Source organism: Somniosus microcephalus, chromosome 16, assembly GCF_052327205.1.
Source record: "Somniosus microcephalus isolate GS21.2 chromosome 16, FLI_Smic_1.0, whole genome shotgun sequence".
Classification (NCBI taxonomy): domain Eukaryota; kingdom Metazoa; phylum Chordata; class Chondrichthyes; order Squaliformes; family Somniosidae; genus Somniosus; species Somniosus microcephalus.
The window spans coordinates 70835080-70854216 of record NC_141002.1 but is presented as its reverse complement, the minus strand read 5'-3'; the positions used below and the strand labels follow the sequence as shown (position 1 = coordinate 70854216).

Below are 19137 nucleotides of genomic sequence, written 5' to 3'. Positions count from 1 at the left end.
CCATGGGGTTGAAGGCCATTCCCACGGATGCAGCGGTGCAATTGGAGGTGCGTTTTGAACTTTTCGGCACCCTGAGCAGCTTTTAGTCAGATCCTCTATTTGTTTGTCGATACCTGGCCACCACACATAAGCCCTAGCAAGGCTTTTCATCTTGACTCCCCCCAGATGACCTTCATGCAATTCCTTCAGAACTCTCACCCTTAATTTAGGAGGAATAATCACCCTTGTTCCATACATCAATGTTCCTTGACAGACGGACAGCTGTTCTCATCTGGCTGAGAATGCTGGTAACAGTGGGTCGCCATGTGCTAGCCATCCCTTCACTGTCAAATCATAGACCCGAGACAGTGTCGGGTCGTTTCGGGTCTCTCTCTCAATACCCGCATTGGTGACTGGTAAGCATTCGATGATGGTCGAGTGAAATATCTCGACAGGGTCAACTGCCGGTGCCTCTTCCGCTGTAGGTAGTGGCAGGCGCGACAGCCCATCAGCATTACCATGTTGCTTTGTACCTTTGAATTCGATATCATATTGATGTGCCCCTAGGAAAAGGGACCATCTCTGAAGCCTCTGCGCCGTCATTACCGGAACACCCTTCTTAGGGTTAAAAATGGAAACCAACGGCTGGTGATCTGTCAGCAGCGTAAACTTTTGGCCTTGCGGGTAATGGTTAAATTTCTTAACTCCCCACACGAGGCTGAGAGCCTCCCTATCTATCTGAGCATAGTTGCGCTCTGCGGAGGTCAATGATCTGGATGTGAACGCGACTGGCCTTTCCAAGCCATTTGGAAACTTATGTGAGAGCACTGCCCCGATACCATATGGAGAAGCATCACAAGCTGAGCGAATAGGCAGCGTTGGGTTAAAGTGAGCCAACACTTCCTTAGAGGTGATCAGTGCCTTGCTTTTTTGAAAAGCCCGCTTACAATCATCGCTCCACTTCCATGGTATTCCCATTTGCAAAAGAGTGTTCAGCGGGTGTAACACCGTGGATAAATTTGGAAGAAACTTGTGGTAATAGTTAACCAACCCAAGGAACGACCTCAACTGGGATACATTTTCCGGAGCGGGAGCTTTCACAACAGCTTCGATCTTGTCAGGTGACTTATGGAGCCCCTCCTGGTCAATGACGTGGCCGCAGTACGAGATTCGCTTTTGAAAGAACTCACATTTCTGGCGATTAACTCTGAGCCCATATTCTTTCAATCTGGTGAGCATCTGCTCCAAATTCGCGAGGTGATCCTTATCATCATCTCCTGTAATCAGAATGTCGTCCAGGTAGCATTGTGTGCCTGGAATTCCCTGCAATACCTGCTCCATGGCCCTTTGCCAAACCGCTGGAGCCGATGCCACTCCAAAAACCAGTCTATTATACCGATATAAGCCCTTATGTGTGTTGATCGTGAGATACTGGCGTGACGCTTCATCAACTTCCATCTGTAGGTACGCCTGCGCCAGGTCTATCTTGGTGAAGTGTTTCCCGCCAGACAGCGAAGCGAAGATATCTTCAATCCGCGGAAGCGGATATTGCACCGTGTGAAGAACCGGATTAACAGTGATCTTGAAATCGCCACAGATGCGAACCTTCCCAGGTTCCCCCGGCTTGTTGCTCAACGAACGCTTCATGACAGGAACAATGGGTGTGGCCCATTCACTCCAGTCCACCTTTGACAGTACTCCTGAACGTTCTAGCCCTTCCAGCTCTGCTTCCACAGCAGGTCATATCGCATAAGGTACCGGTCTGGCTTTGAAAAATTTTGGGTTTGCATGTTCTTCAACCTTGATGTTTGCTGTATTTCCTTTCAGTGTTCCCAGTCCCTGTTGGAACACCTCCTTAACATCGTCCAATATTTTGGACAGTCGTTTAGGTTTGACGTCGTCCTCTTTACAGGAATCTACAGTCAGTGCTTGTATGGAATGCCAGTCCACATTTATTCTCCGGATCCATTCCCGTCCTAGTAGTGGCGGACCTCCATCAGGTAACACATCCAAGTCCATTTCCTGACTTTCTTTACCATTGTAGACCACATTTACTTTTATCTTTCCGATGGGGTATACTATTTGCCCCGTGTATGTTTTCAATACAATCTCCGTATCCCTCGGGAATGTGCAAGAATAACCTTTTGTAATCTTGCTTATTCGTGACCGTCAATGCCGATCCAGTGTCCAATTCCATCTTCACTTGGACTCCTGCTATCCGAAGCATGACCCAGATAGTTTGGTGGTCTGCTGTGTTACCCACATTATGTATTTTTAGACAACCCAGTTCCTTACTGCTGGAGTCTGAATCCATCTTCTGTTCATCCGAACTGTTCTCTGTCACCTTGTGTACTTTTTTGTACTTCTCCTGCGGCGACTTTTTGCTGCTGGTCTTCTTTCCTGACCGGCATACTCTCGCTATGTGACCAAGTTTGCCACATTGCCTGCATTCTTTATCTTTGAACCAGCACTGGTTCTGGTCATGCGTTGTCCTTCTGCAACGATAGCACTTTACTGCGCCCAATGCCATTTCATTGGTGCTGAATTCCAATGGCCTTTGCTGTATCTCTGCAGCACCTCGTGCTGCTGCCTCGTGCGATGCTGCAATGCTGAAAGCTTTGTCCAGCGTAAGATCCTTTTCCTCTAGCAGTCACTTCTGGGTTCCTTCCCTTAGGAGCCCACACACAAACTTATCTCTCAGTGCGTCTGCTAGTCCTGTACCGAACTGACAGTACTTTGATAACTTGCGCAGTTCGATTAAGAATTCAGCGTTGCTTTCCTCTTTAAGTTGAATTCTTTTGTAGAATTTAAATCGTTCCGCTATCAGCAGCGGCGTGGGGTTTAAATGCTCTTGCAGGATAGTAACAATATCCGCGAAACTCTTTCCTACCGGTTTATCTGGTGTTACAAGGTTCCTTAATAACCCGTACGTCTTCGCACCCATCAAGTTTAATAGGGTTAGTGCTTTCTTATCCTCCGGTACCTCATTCGTTGTACAGTAAACTTCGACGCGTTCCACATAAGTGGCCCAATCTTCCACATCGCTATCAAAAGCAGTGATGTTACCCGTTTTTGGCATCCTTGTTGAGTTTCCTTTCCTTCGGATATGATTATTATTTTATTTTATTTTTTTCAAAATGGTGGCTTCCCGCGCTTGGGGGCTTTTCCCGCGCTTGTCTTCTTCCCCCGCCAACTCAAAATGGCGATTACCGCGCTGTTGCCGTTCTCGCCTCCCAGCGGTCCTTTATTTTCCCCTACGCTGCTGCTCTTGTTCCCCGCCGCTCCCGCGGTCCTTGTGGACATAAACGCTTTTCTGGCTGCTGCGCGTCTCTGCCCCGATTGCAGTCCGGCCCCTGACACCGGCTGCGGTCGTGTTCTCCGCCCTTTTCGTCGTTTCCCTCCCCTTCTCTTACTGACAACTCGGCCGACTTCCCCCCCCGTGCCGCTCGATCGGGCTTACCCGCCGCTGTCGTCGAAGGGATGTTCACTGATGTTTGACTTCGTGGCCAGAACCCGGGTTCCCGATTGCCTCCCGTGCTATGCAGTGCCCAGCAGGATGTTGAGGGTGGATGTCCTTGATCGACGCCCGTTTCAGAGGCGAAGCTTCCTTTGATGCAACTGCTGCTAGGTAAGATCAGACTCGTCGCCACTGTTGAGTCTGTGTTTCCAAATGTAGTTATGCTGAATAACTGGACACAAACTACAGAAATAATTAAACAGGTCTTTAGTAATTGAGGGTCAGGGCTGAACTGGAATACACTTTGCTCCACAGGGTTTATATACCGGTGTGGTCACCACCGGTACTACAATGTACAGGAGCCATCAAAAAGTAGTCCATCACCTTAAGGTATCCTCCTTAAGGTGGTACAGGTTATATACACTACACGATAGAAGCCAAGTTTGCAGTTGGAGGCGATAATTAGCGCCAGGCGCTAAACTTCGCGCTCGGCCGATAATTGCGCCCCAAACAGGGCGATACCGAATTTCTCCCATGAGTTTTTCATTGGTGTTTATGAGTATAATGTATCTACATACTGTAAGAGCTATAAGTGGTGGGCTAGTTATGACAGTCTCTAATATGAGTTAAAGAACAGCTGAGACTGGAATATTCTGTCTGCTGTTATTGGTGGGAAAGCGGGGGGGGGGGGAGGTGGGCGGGTGGTTGCTGAGGAAGATGATGATTTTGTTCCTTTCCCCAGCGGAAGGTTCCTCATCTGATGCAGTGAGTTGACAATTAAATGCTAATTCTCACAGCTGGGTTCTTACTCTAATTTTTCACTGGTGCAAATTACTACATTTTGAGCATTCAAATAATTGTCTCCCTTGAATAATTTTGCCTACCTTATATGTAACTGGCTGTATCTTGGTTCTCCTGTAGGCTTTTTTATATTTACTGCTAGTTTCTTCCACCCGTCTTGTGGATCCAGCATGTCAGACAGTTCTCGGATGAGCCCATGGTTCAAGGAGCGGATGTAGGATTTTGCAGTTATTGATTTACTCATCTTTCTTCATTTATTAGAAAATAAATACAGTATGATTTAGTTTCACTAGAAAAAACACAGAAACATACAAATAGTGCCAGGATTAGGGGGCAGAGGGTCAGGAGTAAATGGGACTCATTTTGAGAGCTAGATCAAATGTTTGCGAAGAAAGCTCAGGCTCAATTTTAACTCCAGGACGGGAAGATGGCAAAGCTTGCCCCATGCCCATCAGAGAGCAGCAGCAAGCAGTTAATGGCTCATCAACATGCCACTTGCCGATCAAAAGGGCCAGGAAGTTGGCGGGAAGCAGCCCAATGGTTAAAATCAGGTGCTAAGAGGCTGCTGTCAGGGATCCATGGGAACGGTCCTTGACACAAGGTAAGTATTCCAGGAGAGGAATCGCAGCCATGGTGGGAGGGATGAAAGAGTCCAGAGGAGGCCCAAGGTTTCCTTGTCGGGCCCGGAGGAGCACTCCTACTCCTGGCCCACACGGAAACCATTTATAAAAAAAAAAAAGAAATGACCTTGCTGGGCCTCCTCTAGCTCTAGCTCGTTTCTGGCATCACTGCTCCCCCACTCAGGCCTCTGGTTAAAATAGCAAATCATGCCCCAATGACATAACTCCAGGGCAGGAAGACCAATGTGTGTGCACATAGTTTTTATATTACTAGAAAGAAATACTTGCATTTATAGAGCGCCTTTCTGACCTCAGGATGTCCCAAGGCGCTTTACAGCCAATTAACTACTTTTCAAGTATAGTCACTGTTGTAATGTAGGAAATGCTGCAACCAATTTGTGCATACCAAGCTTGCCCAAACAGCAATGTGATAATGACCAGATAATCTGTTTTTAGATGTTGGTTGAGGGATAAATGTTGGCCAGGACACCGGGGAGAACTCCCCTATTCTTCTTCGAAATAGTGCCATGAGATCTTTTACATCCACCTGAGAGGGCGGACGGGGCCTCGGTTTAAATTCTCAACCGAAAGACAGCACCTCCGACAGTGCATCACCCCCTCAGTACTGCACTGGAGTGTCGGCCTAGATTTTATGCACAAGTCTCTGGAGTGGGACTTAAACCCACAAACTTTTGACTCGGACGAGAGTGCTACCACTGAGCATTAATCATGGCAATTCAAATGATGCAATGTTTTATAAGAAAAAGATTACACCATGGAATGTGCAATATATTATTCTGATGCGAACGTGAATCTGTGCCACTGTAAGGCTATAAATTCTAACATAGGAACAGGAGTAGGCCATTCGGCCCCTCGAGCTATTGAAGAATGGCGAGAGAGGGAAACCAGGGAATTATAGACCAGTTAGCCTAACCTCTGTTGTCGGGAAATTGCTAGAGTCTATAAGGATAAGGTGACTGAACACCTTGACAATTTTCTGTTGATCAGAGAGCCAGCATGGATTTGTGAAAGGTAGGTCATGCTTGACAAACCTGATTGAATTTTTTGAAGAGGTGACTAAAGTAGTGGACAGGGGATTGTCTCTGGATGTTATTTATATGGACTTCCAGAAGGCATCGGATAAAGTCCCTCATAAGTGACTGTTATCTAAGGTAGATGCCCCTGGAATTGAGGGCAAATTATTGACCTAGTTATGAAATTGGCTGAGCGGCAGGAGACGGGCAGTAGGGATAATGGGTAGGTACTCAAATTGGCAGGATGCAACTAGTGGTGTCCCGCAGAGATCTGGGTTGGGGCCTCAACTATTCACAGTATTTATGAATAACTTCGATGATGGCATAGAAAGCCACATATCCAAATTTGCCGATGACACAAAGATAGGCGGCAGTGTAGATGAAAGCATAAAATTATAAAGGGATATCGATAGATTAAGTGAATGGGCAAAACTGGCAAATGAATTTCAATGTAAGCAAATGTGAGGTCATCCACTTTGGACCTAAAAAGGATCGAACAGGGTACATTCTAAATGGTGAAAAGCTAAAAACAGTGGAGGTCCAAAGAGACTTGGGGGTCCAGGTATATAGATCATTAAAATATCATGAACAGTTACAGAAAATAATCAAAAAGGCTAATGGAATACTGGCCTTTATATCTAGAGGACTAGAATACAAGGGGTAGAAGTTATGCTGTAGCTATACAAACCCCTGGTTAGACCACACCTGGAGTACTGTGAGCAGTTCTGGGCACCACACCGTAGGAAGGATATATTGGCATTGGAGCAAGTGCAGCCTAGGTTTACCAGAATGATACCCGGACTTCAAGGGTTAAATTACGAGGAGAGATTACACAAACTAGGGTTCTATTCCCCAGAATTTAGAAGGTTAAGGGGTGATCTGATCGAAGTTTTCAGGATATTAAGGTGAACAGATAGGTAGATAGAGAGAAACTATTTCCACTGGTTGGGGATTCTAGAACTAGGGGCCATAGTCTAAAAATTAGAGCCAGACTTTTCAGGATTGAAATTAGGAAACACTTCTACACACAAAGGGTGGTAGAAGTTTGGAACTCGCTTCTGCAAATGGCAATTGATGCTAGATCAAATGTTAATTTTCAATCTGAAATTGATAGCTTTTTGTTAACCAAAGGTTTTAAAGGATATGGGCCAAAGGCGGGTATATGGAGTTAGGTTGCAGATCAGCCATGATCTCATTGAATGGTGGTACAGGCTCGAAGGGCTGAATGGCCTACTCCTGTTCGCATGTTCGAGCCTGTTCCACAATCTCAGTTTTGAAATGTTCAATTGACCTAGCCTCAACAGCTTTTTATGGGAGAGAGTTCCAAATTTCCACTACCCTTTGTGTGAAGAAGTGCTTCCTGACATCACCACTTCTATTAAGTTAGCACTAGATGCGTTCACTTAGAAGTTAATTGTAATTGAAGCTGGAAATTAGAAAATTGGCTTTGCTTGTGGGAAGATCAATTAAGGAGCTGGAGGCACTGTGGCTTTGGTACATTCTGTTCCTGGAGTGTTTTTCTGTACATTTGCAAGATTTCCCTCGAGTAAATGAATTTGTGTATCATTAGTCTATGCCAAGTGTAACACTGAAACTGTGATGCTCATATGTTAAGTAGTAATGGCAAATTTCTCGTGGCACTGACCATGGTAAATCACAGGATGCATTGTTTCATAACATCAGGAACATTATGCTATTTAAAGTGTAAGTGTGTCATTTTAAGAATACAAAGTCTAATTGCTGTTAAGTCTACACGGGTTCATACAGGTCACTTAAGAGCCGGATGCTGTTCAATAAATATTCGGTGACCTCATACAGCTGTCAATTAAAGGACTACAGATATCCTGGCTCTGGTATTTTTCATTCCTGTGAAGTTCCTTTATTTCTTTATACTTTTCTTTGAAGTTTGACAAAAAAAGTTGAGTGTTAGCCTTGAAATGTGACGGTGAGATAAGGTACCATATAAAAGGTTACTGCAGAAGATAAGAGCTCACGGAGTTGGGGGTAATATATTAGCATGGATAGAGAATTGGCTAACTAACAGAAAGCAGAGAGTCGGGATAAATGGGTCATTTTCTGGTTGGCAAACGGTAACTAGTGGGGTGCCACAAGGATCAGTGCTGGGGTCCCAATTATTTACAATCTACATTAATGACTTGGATGAAGGGATCGAGTGTAATGTAGCCAAGCTTGCGGATGATATAAAGATGGGTGGGAAAGCAAATTGTGCAGAGGACTCAAAGAATCTGCAAAGGGACAGGCTAGGTGAGTGGGCAAACATTTGGCAGATGGAGTATAATGTGGGAACGTGCGAGGTTATCCACTTTGGCAGGAAAAATAAAAAAGCAAACTATTATTTAAATGGAGAGAGATTACAAAATGCTACAGTTCAGAGGGACCTGGGGGTCCTTGTGCATGACACACAAAAAGTTAGCATGCAAGTAATCAAAAAGGCAAATGGAATGTTGGCCTTTATTTCAAGGGGGTTGGAGTATAAGAACATAAGAAATAGGAGCAGGAGTAGGCCAATCGGCCCCTCGAGCCTGCTCCGCCATTCAATAAGATCATGGCTGATCTGATCCTAACCGCCAATCTACTATCACTGAACCATCTCCTGAATCTAACAGAATTAGACACATGAAATAGGAGCAGGATCAGGCTACATGGCCCCTGGGCCCGCTCCGCTACCCACAGGGCCATGACTGATCCGAACCTAGACTCATGTCCAAATTCCTGCCCGTTCCCCATAACCCTTTATTCCCTTTTCTTCTAGGAAACTGTCTATTTCTGTTTAAAATTTATGTAACGATGTAGCTTCTACAGCTTTTTGGGGCAGCATATTCCATGGACCTACCACCCTCTGAGTGAAGTAGTTCCTTCTCATCTCAGTTTTGAAAGAGCAGCCACTTATTCTAAGACTATGCCCCCTAGTTCTAGTTTCACCCATCATCGGGAACATCCTCCCCGCATCCACACGATCCAACCCCTTCACAATCTTATATGTTTCAATAAGATCGCCTCTCATTCTTCTGAACTCCAATGAGTAGAGTCCCAATCTACTCAACCTCTCCTCATATGTCCATCCCCTCATCCCCGGGATTAACCGAGTGAACCTTCTTTGTACTGACTCGAGAGCAAGTATGTCCTTTCTTAAGTATGGACACCAAAACTGTATGCAGTATTCCAGGTGCGGTCTCACCAATACCTTGTACAACTGAAGCAATACCTCCCTATTTTTATATTCTATCCCCCTAGCAATGAAAGCCAACATTCCATTGGCCTTCTTAATCACTTGCTGCACCTGCATACTAACCTTTTGAGTTTCGTGCACCAGGACCCCCAGATGCCTTTGTACTTCAGTACTTTCCAGTTTCTTGCCATTAAGATAATAACTTGCTCTACGATTTTTCCTGCCAAAGTGCATAACCTCACACTTTCCAGTATTGTATTCCATCTGCCAAATCTCTGCCCACTTACTTAGCCTGTCTATGTCCCCTTGCAGGTTTTTTATGTCCTCCTCACTCACTACTTTCCCTCCCATCTTAGTATCATCTGCAAACTTTGATATGTTACACTCGGTCCCCTCCTCCAAATCGTTAATATAAATTGTAAAGAGTTGGGGACCCAGCACTGACCCCTGTGGAACACCACTAGTTACTGATTGCCAGTCCGAGAATGAACCATTTATCCCAACTCTCTGCTTTCTGTTAGATAGCCAATCCTCTATCCATGCCAGAATATTACCCCCAATCCCATGGTTTTTTATCTTAAGCAATAATCTTCTGTGTGGCACCTTGTCAAATGCCTTTTGGAAGTCTAAATACACTACGTCCACTGGTTCCCCTTTATCCACCCTATATGTTACTTCCTCAAAGAACTCCAGCAAATTTGTCAAACATGACTTCCCCTTCATAAAACCATGCTGACTTTGTCCTATTAAATTATGATTATCCAAATGTCCTGTTACTGTCTCCTTAATAATGGACTCCAATATTTTACCTACCACAGATGTTAGGCTAACCGGTCTATAGTTTCCAGCCTTCTGTCTACTGCCCTTTTTAAATAAGGGCGTTACATTAGCAGTTTTCCAGTCTGCCGGGAAGTCCTGCTACAACTGTACAAGGTATTGATGAGAACACACCTTGAGTACTGCGTACAGTTTTGGTCTCCTTATTTAAGGAAGGATATACTTGCATTGGAGGCAGTTCAGAGACGATTCACTAAGTTAATTCCAGAGATGAGGGGTTTGACTTATGAGGAAAGGTTGAGCAGGCTGGGCCTATAATCTTTGGAATTTAGAAGAATGAGAGGTGATCTTATCGAAACATACAAGATACTGAGGGGGCTCGACAGGGTAGATGCAGAGAGGATGTTTCCCCCTCATGGGGAAATCTAGAACTCCGGGGGGGGCGGGCACAGTCTCAGAATAAAGGGTCACTCTTTTAGAACTGAGATGAGGAGGAACTTCTCTGAGGGTTGTAAATTTGTGGAATTCTCTGCCCCAGAGAGCTGTGGAGGCTAGGTCATTAAATACATTTAAAGTGGAGATAGACAAATTTTTGCAAGATAAGGGAGTGAAGGGTTATGGGGAGCGGGTTGGGAAGTGGCTTTGAGCCCAAGATCAGCCATGATCTTATTGAATGGCGGAGCAGGCTCGAGGGGCCAAGTGGCCTATTCCTGCTCCTATTTCTTATGTAATCATGTCGACAAACCATATATTCATAGAGAGAAAGGTAACGTTATTTTGCAATCTTAAATATATTAAAAGGTCAATTTCAACTTGGGGTGGGAAACAGGGAGCGTAGGGGCCAAAATGGGTAGTGAACTGTCCAGTCCCCTGGACCGTGAGGCCTGGGTGATTTTAACTCCTGGGCCTCATTTGCATGCCCCGAAGTCAGCGGAATGACATCACCACTGGTGGGTGGGAGTCAAAATTGGTTGGGGGGCGGGGTCAGGCCACCTCCGGGGACCCACAGTAACGATCCCTGGCAAGGTAAGTAGAGATGGGGTTGTGGGGTGGGGGCAATTGGCAAGTCCACGATCAGGGGAGGCCCGAGGTATCCTTGTGGGACCAGGAGGAGCACTGCTTGCCCACTAGGAACCTTTATTAAAAAAAAAATTTAAAAAAAGTCTGACAAGGGCTTACCTGGGCCTGGATCCTTGCTGCCATCAGCTTTTGCTGGCAGGCCAGAAAACATGTGGGTCATAGTTGGGCCTGCAGTTAAAATGAGCTTTTAAGGGTGGAGAGAAAAGGCAACATAAAGGGAGCTGGGCAGAAAAGGGAGGAGGAAGAAAAGTAAAGACAGAAGGAAATCAGGAAATAAGGCAACGATGTTCTAGAAAACAGAGGAAGGCACAAAAGAAAGGAATGATCTTGTTAAGTAAGGCTATCTAGGGATATTGACCCAAGGCGGGTACATGGAGTTGAGGTACAGATCAGCCATAATCTAATTGAATGGTTTGCTGAATGGCCTACTCCTGTTCCTATGTTCATTCGCTGTGAAGATATTCAAGTTTTGTGATCAAGGTGAATTTAAGAAAAATCTAGTTTTTTGTGCTCATGCAATTGTCCCATGGTACTCTTCGTAATTGTTCTCCCAATTGTAGAGGTTAGCAGCAGAGATCTATGGAATGAGTACAATAACTGAATCTTCTCAAGTTAAAGTCTACTGTGACAACTTGAATATGTAACATTGAATGGTGTTGCAAAAATTGATTTTTAAAATATCATTTTATTTGATTACTTCTCACCTGCAGAGAATGGAAAAAACCTTTTGTAGCTGGGGAAGCTATAATGTTGAGTGTGCTTGTGAATATTATATGGATGATATTTGTTTTATTTGTCTCTGGTTAGATGTGTAAAGTAAATTGTTTCTACCTAGTGTTTGATTTTTTTTTATAGAGTCCCATGGTCAGACAGAGTCATCTAACAATGTCTGTGAAAAGGAAGATAATTTATCATTTTAAAATTCACAGTTAAGAAACGTATATAAATAATTAGCAAGATTAAATTAGTCTTTATTTTAAATAGACAATAGGGACATTTGGAATGCAGGTTGTGCAGAGCGAGATCTAAATTTCAAAGTGATTTTAAAATTCATATTGAATGTATTTTGCTATTGTATATTGAAGCCATTGAGTTCCAGAGCATGGACTATGTGTGATTGATTTTCTGAAGTTGTCTGGTCTTTCATCCAGGGGTTTAAGGATACGAACATTTTATGCTTAAGGCAGATAGCTCTTTGAATGAAATTATATCATATGTATTCTACACTCCAGAACGCAATGTTCAAAAGCAGAAGGTTAAAAGTATGAATGTTTTAATTATTTTGGAATTGAGGTCTTATTCTTCACAGCCTGCATTATACACTATATCTGGATAGAAAATAAAAAGACAAATTTAATTTCTGTTTATATTCCATATTCCCGTCACATCAAATAAGTATATTTGAATTTCTTGAAAGAATACTCCAAGCTGCATGTGAAAGATCTAATAGGATTCAGTATTGAATCAAAGGTGCCTACCCAAGAACACCAAAACATAATAATTCAGTTCGAATTTAACCTACTTGCCCACATACCCCAACAGGTCACTTTTAGTGATGAAGAGTGAGTTTTTGATTAACTCATTTTTAGAGTCTTGGTCTCATTGGGAGTCTTGTTAAATTTGTTTTTAATTACTGCTGATTTCAGTTTTGTTTTTAATATACAATCTAGAATATTCCTTTAATGTGCAACAAAAATGAGCAATGTTTTTGACATTTAAAAGTTTCTTACCACTGTGATCTAAACAAACTGAGTTTAAAAGTGTCATTTGAAATCTTGGTCTTGTTTTGAAACCTTGAGAGTACACATGACTAAGTCCCATCTGTCTTCCTTCTGGTGCTGTCCATGTTCTCCCTGCCCTGGTTTCTTCCTTCGTTTTTTTGCTCTCTATACTTTGTGTTCTAGTCATTGTAGTAAAAGGGAAAACTAAAAGCAGTCAGTATTCTAGAGCATTAATTTTATTTCCCTACAAAGGTTTGCATTTGCTTTTGCCGCATACAGCATCAATTAAATGCAGTTAACAACTTGTTTCTGAAACTTCTGTTTATTGAGGTACAGCAGACAAATTTAAGTATGTATAAAAAGAAAATATAGCTGATGGACCTCAGTTAAACCTAGAGACAGATTGGTCATCTATGGGAGAGCATAGTTATTGGCTAACCCATAGAGCTCAATAATCAAGCAAAGGGATGCAGATCTTAAAGAATTTATTTTGATTCAGTTGGAGTGTGTGTGTATACAAGTTATTCTCTGACTACACGACGTGGTGCCGGTTCATCAAAAATTCCGGATAACCGAACATTATAGTAAAAGATACGGAGAGTGACAGCTCCGTATAAAGCAACAAACCCTGTTGCTTAGCAACAAGTTTAGAACAATGGCCACAAGTTGCAAGCGTCTCTGTAACTTAGCAACAGCTGCAGCCACACCCTTGCACAGCAACAGATGGAGGAGTCAATATGAAGTAAAACCTACTCCTGAATTTTGCTGGTTAACCGAGATTTCCGGTTATTTAGGTGCCGGTAAATCGAAAGTTTCCTGTAACACAAAATCTTTGTGTTCTCTGCAATCCTAACCTCTATCTAATTTTGACAGTATAATCAGTTTTATAAGTCTCTACCCTATCTGTCTGTCTACCACTGAACCTGAAAATCTAAATTTGAGAAACATTTCTTTTTTGACCTTATTCTTTGCACTGTTGTTGCCTCTATAGTTTCCACTTAGTCGTACTGCAGGGCCGATTTTAACTCCCAGCGGGAAGCTGGCAGGAGCAGGAGGCTGCATTGGAAGCCCAGCAGATTTTAATTGCCGGTCAGCTGCTCACCTGTTTCGGACAGAAAGCGGTAGTTGGTCGGCTGGGTGGAGAACAAAGATCGGGTGGCCGGAGGCTGCGGGCAGAAAGCTAAGTCCTGGAGCAGTGGGGTGTTGCGAGGGTTTCACAGCTGGGATAGGGGGCTGCCCGGAGCAGCAGAGGGGGCCTGGACCTTCCTGCTCCTCCTGGCCCCACTAAGGAAAGCCTTTTTAAAACTTATCTTAGTGCGCCTCGCTAGCCCAACAACTTTGGCATAGTGGCCTCAACAGGCATTCCGTTCAGGAGTAGGTTATGTGACGAGACCCAGATCTGTATTTATTAATGAGGTTCCTGCCAGCGTCCGGCAAGAGCCTTATCTGACGCCAAACCAGCGGCGTTAAAATGAGGAATCGGCGTAAACGAAGTGGAAAATGGAGCCACTCCGTTGTAACTGTCCCTTGTCCTCACCTTTCACCCCACCAGCCTCCACATTCAACGGATCATCCTCCGCCATTTCCGCTACCTCCAAAGTGATCCCACCACCAAACGCATCTTCCCCTCCCCTCCCCTTTCAGCATTCCGTAGGGACCGCTTCCTCCGAGACACCCTAGTCCACTCCTCTATCACCCCCAGCACCCCGTCCCCTTTGCCTGGCACCTTCCCGTGCAAGCGCAGGCGATGTAACACCTGCCCCTATACCTCCCCCCTTCCCACTGTCCAGGGCCCCAAACACCCCTTCCAGGTGAAACAGCTTGCAATCTAGTATACTGTTCGCTGCTCACGATGCGGTCTCCTCTACATTGGGGAGACCAAATGCAGATTGGATAACATCAAGTGAAGACGAGGAGTTATTAGAGTGCCAATAGGACTGGTGTTGAACTGGTAGTATTTGTTTGTTGAAGAAGTTTTCGGGTTCTGGTTAAAAGTAGTTTATTTGAAGTCTTAAGTGATTTTTTGATATGGTTGTGGGACTTTGTATATTGTGGTGTTATTTAGTGTTAAAGCTTTGCGGAACACCTCCGTTCAGTCCGTAAGGGTGACCCCGAGCTTCCGGTCGCCTATCATTTTAATTCACTGCTCCATTCCCACTCGGACCTCACCGTCCTTGGCCTCTTGCATTGTTCCATGGAAGCTCAACGTAAACTCGAGGAACAGCACCTCGTCTTCCGATTAGGCACTTTACAGCCTTCCGGACTTGATATCGAGTTCAACAATTTCAGATCATAACCTCGGCCCCTATTACATTTTTACTTATTTTTTATCCACCCCTTTGTTTTGGTTTTTCCCTCCCCCCCCCCCCCCTTCCTTTTTTTTTCTCTCTCCCACATGGCAGCTGTCTCTCATTCTGCCAGAACATTTCACACCTAATCTGAGCCGTCTTTTGTCTCCACTGTCCTATCACCATCTCGTCTCGTTTTGAATACCTCTTAATGTCTCTTCTTCTTTTGTTCTCTCCCAGCCCTGCCTTTCGATCTATTTCGTTCCCTTTCCAGTTTTGAAAAAGGGTTAGACCCGAAACGTCGACTCTAATTTCTCTCCACGGATGTTGCCTGGCCTGCTGAGTTTTTCCAGCATTTTCTGTTGTAATTTCCGTTGTAACTGTTGCCTCGCTCCCTTCCTGCCGATTCTGGAGAGTTAAGGTTCCCCCTTATTTCTTGTTCAGTGATAGAAATTGACTTTGTAACTGCTGCATTCTGCATTTAAAAGTAATCTTTTCTAAGCGTTGTCCTTTCAACAACCTATTCCAGTTCAGCTCCATTAACTGCTTCCTCAATCTCCCAAAGTCTGTTCTTCTAAATTTAACAGTGTTTATTTACTCTGCATTTGCATGGTGAGTCTGCTGCTAAATTCAGTTATGTTACGGTCACTATTTTTGAGATGTTCCCTAACCTTACCTCGTTCAATTGTCTCTGGTTTGTTATACAAAACAGATCCAGAGTCACTTCCTCCTTGTGTGCTTCTTAACCATCTGAAATAACTTTCTTTAACCATCTGGATGAAAAAGGAGTGCAGGACCATGTTCAGGAAGTAAATCTATGTTCTCCTGCTCCCACTATAGGCCTTCCCAGTTAATTTCAACTAGATCAAAATCCTCATGACAATTGTGTTCATGCTCAAACACCACTCTAATTTGTCTCTGCATTTTACCAGCTGTAGCCTCACTCTGACTAAGATCCCGACAACTAAGTTCTTCCCCCATTTGCCTTATCTGAATGAACCTTATCCACAGATTTAATCATGTCCCTTCCTTTTACCATACTCCTATGTGGTTCAAATATATTGGGAGAAATTTTAATGCAAAAAAACGGGTGGGTTGGGGTGAGAGGTTAAAGAGTTAAAAAAACTGAATCCCGGCCCCATCCTGCCCACTTTAACGGAGGCGGGGTGGGACGGGGGGGGTGGCGAGCAGCCAATCCACTCCCAGGAGGCAGGTTGGCCATTTAAATATTATAATGAGGCGTCATGGTGAACCACCATTACAAATTTAACTCTGGCTGGTCAGGTTTCCCGGGCCTCGGGAACCAGCCAGCTAAAGGAAGGCGAGGACTTCTGGATCCAGGAGGTAAGTGCCTTTCCACATACCTGCTGGATCCAGTATCCCTACCTCACCAACCAACCCACCCCTGTGATCGGACACCCCTCCAAGGCCTCCGATCACCCCCCATGAGGCCACCAATTTCGCCTCGACTTCCCACCGGTGAGGCCTCCGATTTCCACCCCCCCCCCCCCCAAACAAGGCCTCTGATCTTTAACACCCCGCGCACCCCCCCACCATCCTGAGGCCTCCAATCACCTTCCAGGCCTCACCCCTCCAGCCCCGATGCTCCCCCCCCCCCCCCCACCGGATGCTCCTCCGGCCTTGATGGCCCTCTGGTTCCCGACCACCCCGATGCTCCTCCGACTTCCTCTCCTACAGCCCAAATCGCGATACAGCTCCTGACCACCGCCCCCACCACGGCACCCCCCCACCAATATTCCTCTGGCCTCAATCCTTGAGCCTCGTTTGTTCTCCGGCCCCTGACCACCGCCACCACCACCCGATCCTTCTCCGGCCCTGACCACATTCCCCAATCATCCTCCGGCCCCGATCTCTCCCTCTCTCCCCTCTGCGGCCTAGTGCCGCACACCTACCCGCTCGCAGCCAGCCAGCCTCTCCATCTGGTTGACTGTGGGTGGGAAACAGAGCTCTGAAATGTTAATCAGTCCCTGCCGTTAAATTCGGCAGGGCCTGCAGGAAACCCATTCTCCCGGGTTTCCTGCCCGCTTTCTAGCCCCCCACCCCTGCTCCCAACCCACCTCCAGATTAAAATTCCGGCCATACTGTCTGCTTCCTGGTTTTTTTAAAAGTCTTTGCCCGTGCCATACTAGTTTAAATTCACCCACTGTTCTATTTTCCCTCTCTGATAGTGTATTGGTGACAGTACAGTTCAGATGAATGCCATCCGGTTTGTAGAGCCTCTGCCTGTACCAGAACTCACCCCAATGTCCCAAAAATCTAAACCCTTACCTCATAAATCATGGCCACAAAAATGGCAGATTCCCATTCTGCTTCCAGCACTGCAGTGGGGCAAGAATTACACCCACTGATTCTTCAGGTCATTAACCCCATCCTAAATCAAGGAACCAGGATATTTTAATATTTTGGGCAGGTGTTCTCTGTCTATAGAGGCATAAAAATGGTGCCCATCACTAGAGATTGTACACTATATCCTCATTTCCTGACCTATTTTAATTTCATATCTGACCCCAGGTTTTCTGTCTCTTATTTTCTTTCATTTCCACAGGCCTCCCACTTCATTAACTATTTACACACGCCCTTTGTTTCTTTTGATGTCTTAATGCTTCTGTTACTTACTTGCCTGAATGATACATCATGTTACATCATTGTACACATGATTCCTCTCTGGGTTTGTCTGCTTCTATATTTCAGTTCAGGAATAATGACCCAAAACGTTAAGATATCTGTTCTTTTCATAGATGCTGACAGATGCTTTCAGCATTTTCTATTTTTGTGCCACATTTCCCGCATCTGCAGTATTTTACATCTTTTGTTGGTACTGGAGACCAGCTAGTTTTATAGAAGATTGCAAAATAATGTAAGCCTCTGAAGTACTTTTAAGAGTACAATCTGTACCACGTCCTGAGATTAAAATTGCTCGTGTATGTCGCCTGTGCTGAAGAACAACCACCTGTTTAAATGAGTTTGATATGCATCACTCTGTTTGATCATTGGGCAAACAATGTTTAAGATCCTCGGTTACTTCCTCTTTTAGGGGGAAGAGCTGGGGCGGCGCTGTTATTGTGGTCAATTAACACCAGCGCAGGCCAAGCGAGCAGCCATCACTGCGGGGAATTGACTACAACACCGCAGCCCGACTTCAGACAGGCCCGACAGCCCTGAACACGGATCGGGCCGGTCGGTCGCTCCTTAACCCCCAAAACCCCCCCGGTTACCATGGTAACCCCGCGCCTGTCACTCACCCGCTCGCTCCCCGATTCTCGCTCCCCGATTCCCGCTCCGGCCAATGGCCACTCACCCTGCGTCACTTCCGCTCACCGCACTCCTTTCATTTCCGTTGTGCTTCTTGCCTCCCCTCCCAGGCAGGATGCTGTACTTCTGTTTAATGCAAGTTTCTCTCTGGTGTGTGTATTTTTTTTAAGTTATTAATTGATTTTTCCAAAAATGCTGCATTTAAAAAAAAATAAAAATTCAGAACAGCCTGACATTGAATGCCAAATGGAAAGCCAACAGACTGTTCATTACCTGATTAGATCATTCTTGACTGTCAGTCAAACTGCCCCCCCCCCCCCCCCCCCCACAATCTTCCCTATGTCCCTATGATTTTTCTCCTGGGTTGCTTGCATTACTGTCCAGGAAATTAATCTTTACTTCCTGCAGATAATCTTGAGTTCTCAACCCTATCCACATGCTATGCATTTCACACCAATGACATACCTTAATATATATACAGCTTGAATTTATATAGCACCTTTAACGTAGTAAAATGTCCCAAGGTGCTTTTACAAGAGTGGAATCGGACTAAAATTGACACTGAGCCGAAGAAGGAGATATTAGGACACGTGACTAAAAGATAAGTCAAAGAGGTAGGTTTTAACGAGTGCCTTAAAGGAGGAGAGAGAGGTGGAGGAGTTCAAGGAAGGAAATCCAGAGCTTATTACCTAGTCGCCAAAGGCATGGCTGCCAATGGTGGGGCACAGGAAGCGTGGGATGCACAAGAGGCCAGGGCTGGAGGAACACAGAGTTCTTGGAGGGTTGTACGGCTGGAGGAGTTTACAGAGATAAGGAGGGGAGAGGCCATGGAGAGATTTGAATACGAGGATGGGAATTTTAAAATCGAGACGTTGACCAATGTAGGTCAGCGAACACCGGGTTGATGGGTGAACAAG

The 19137-nt window shown here is 45.0% G+C and overlaps 1 protein-coding gene across 3 annotated transcripts in view; it reads right to left on the bottom strand.

Moving 5' to 3' along the window:
• Positions 1 to 18282, bottom strand: part of irak4 (interleukin-1 receptor-associated kinase 4) — a 43561-nt gene extending 25279 nt beyond the window's left edge. The window contains exons 1-3 of one of the 3 annotated variants that reach the window (XM_086009213.1): positions 18211 to 18282; positions 12669 to 12838; positions 4321 to 4485 (exon numbers count right to left, since the gene is read on the bottom strand). In XM_086009213.1, the coding sequence (XP_085865339.1) occupies positions 4321 to 4481 (161 nt within the window). In that variant the 5' untranslated portion in view covers positions 4482 to 4485; positions 12669 to 12838; positions 18211 to 18282. The remainder of the gene's footprint in view (positions 1 to 4320; positions 4486 to 12668; positions 12839 to 18210) is intronic. The other 2 variants (XM_086009212.1, XM_086009214.1) reach the window with 2 other exon arrangements.
• Between the last annotated feature and the right edge of the window lie 855 nt (positions 18283 to 19137).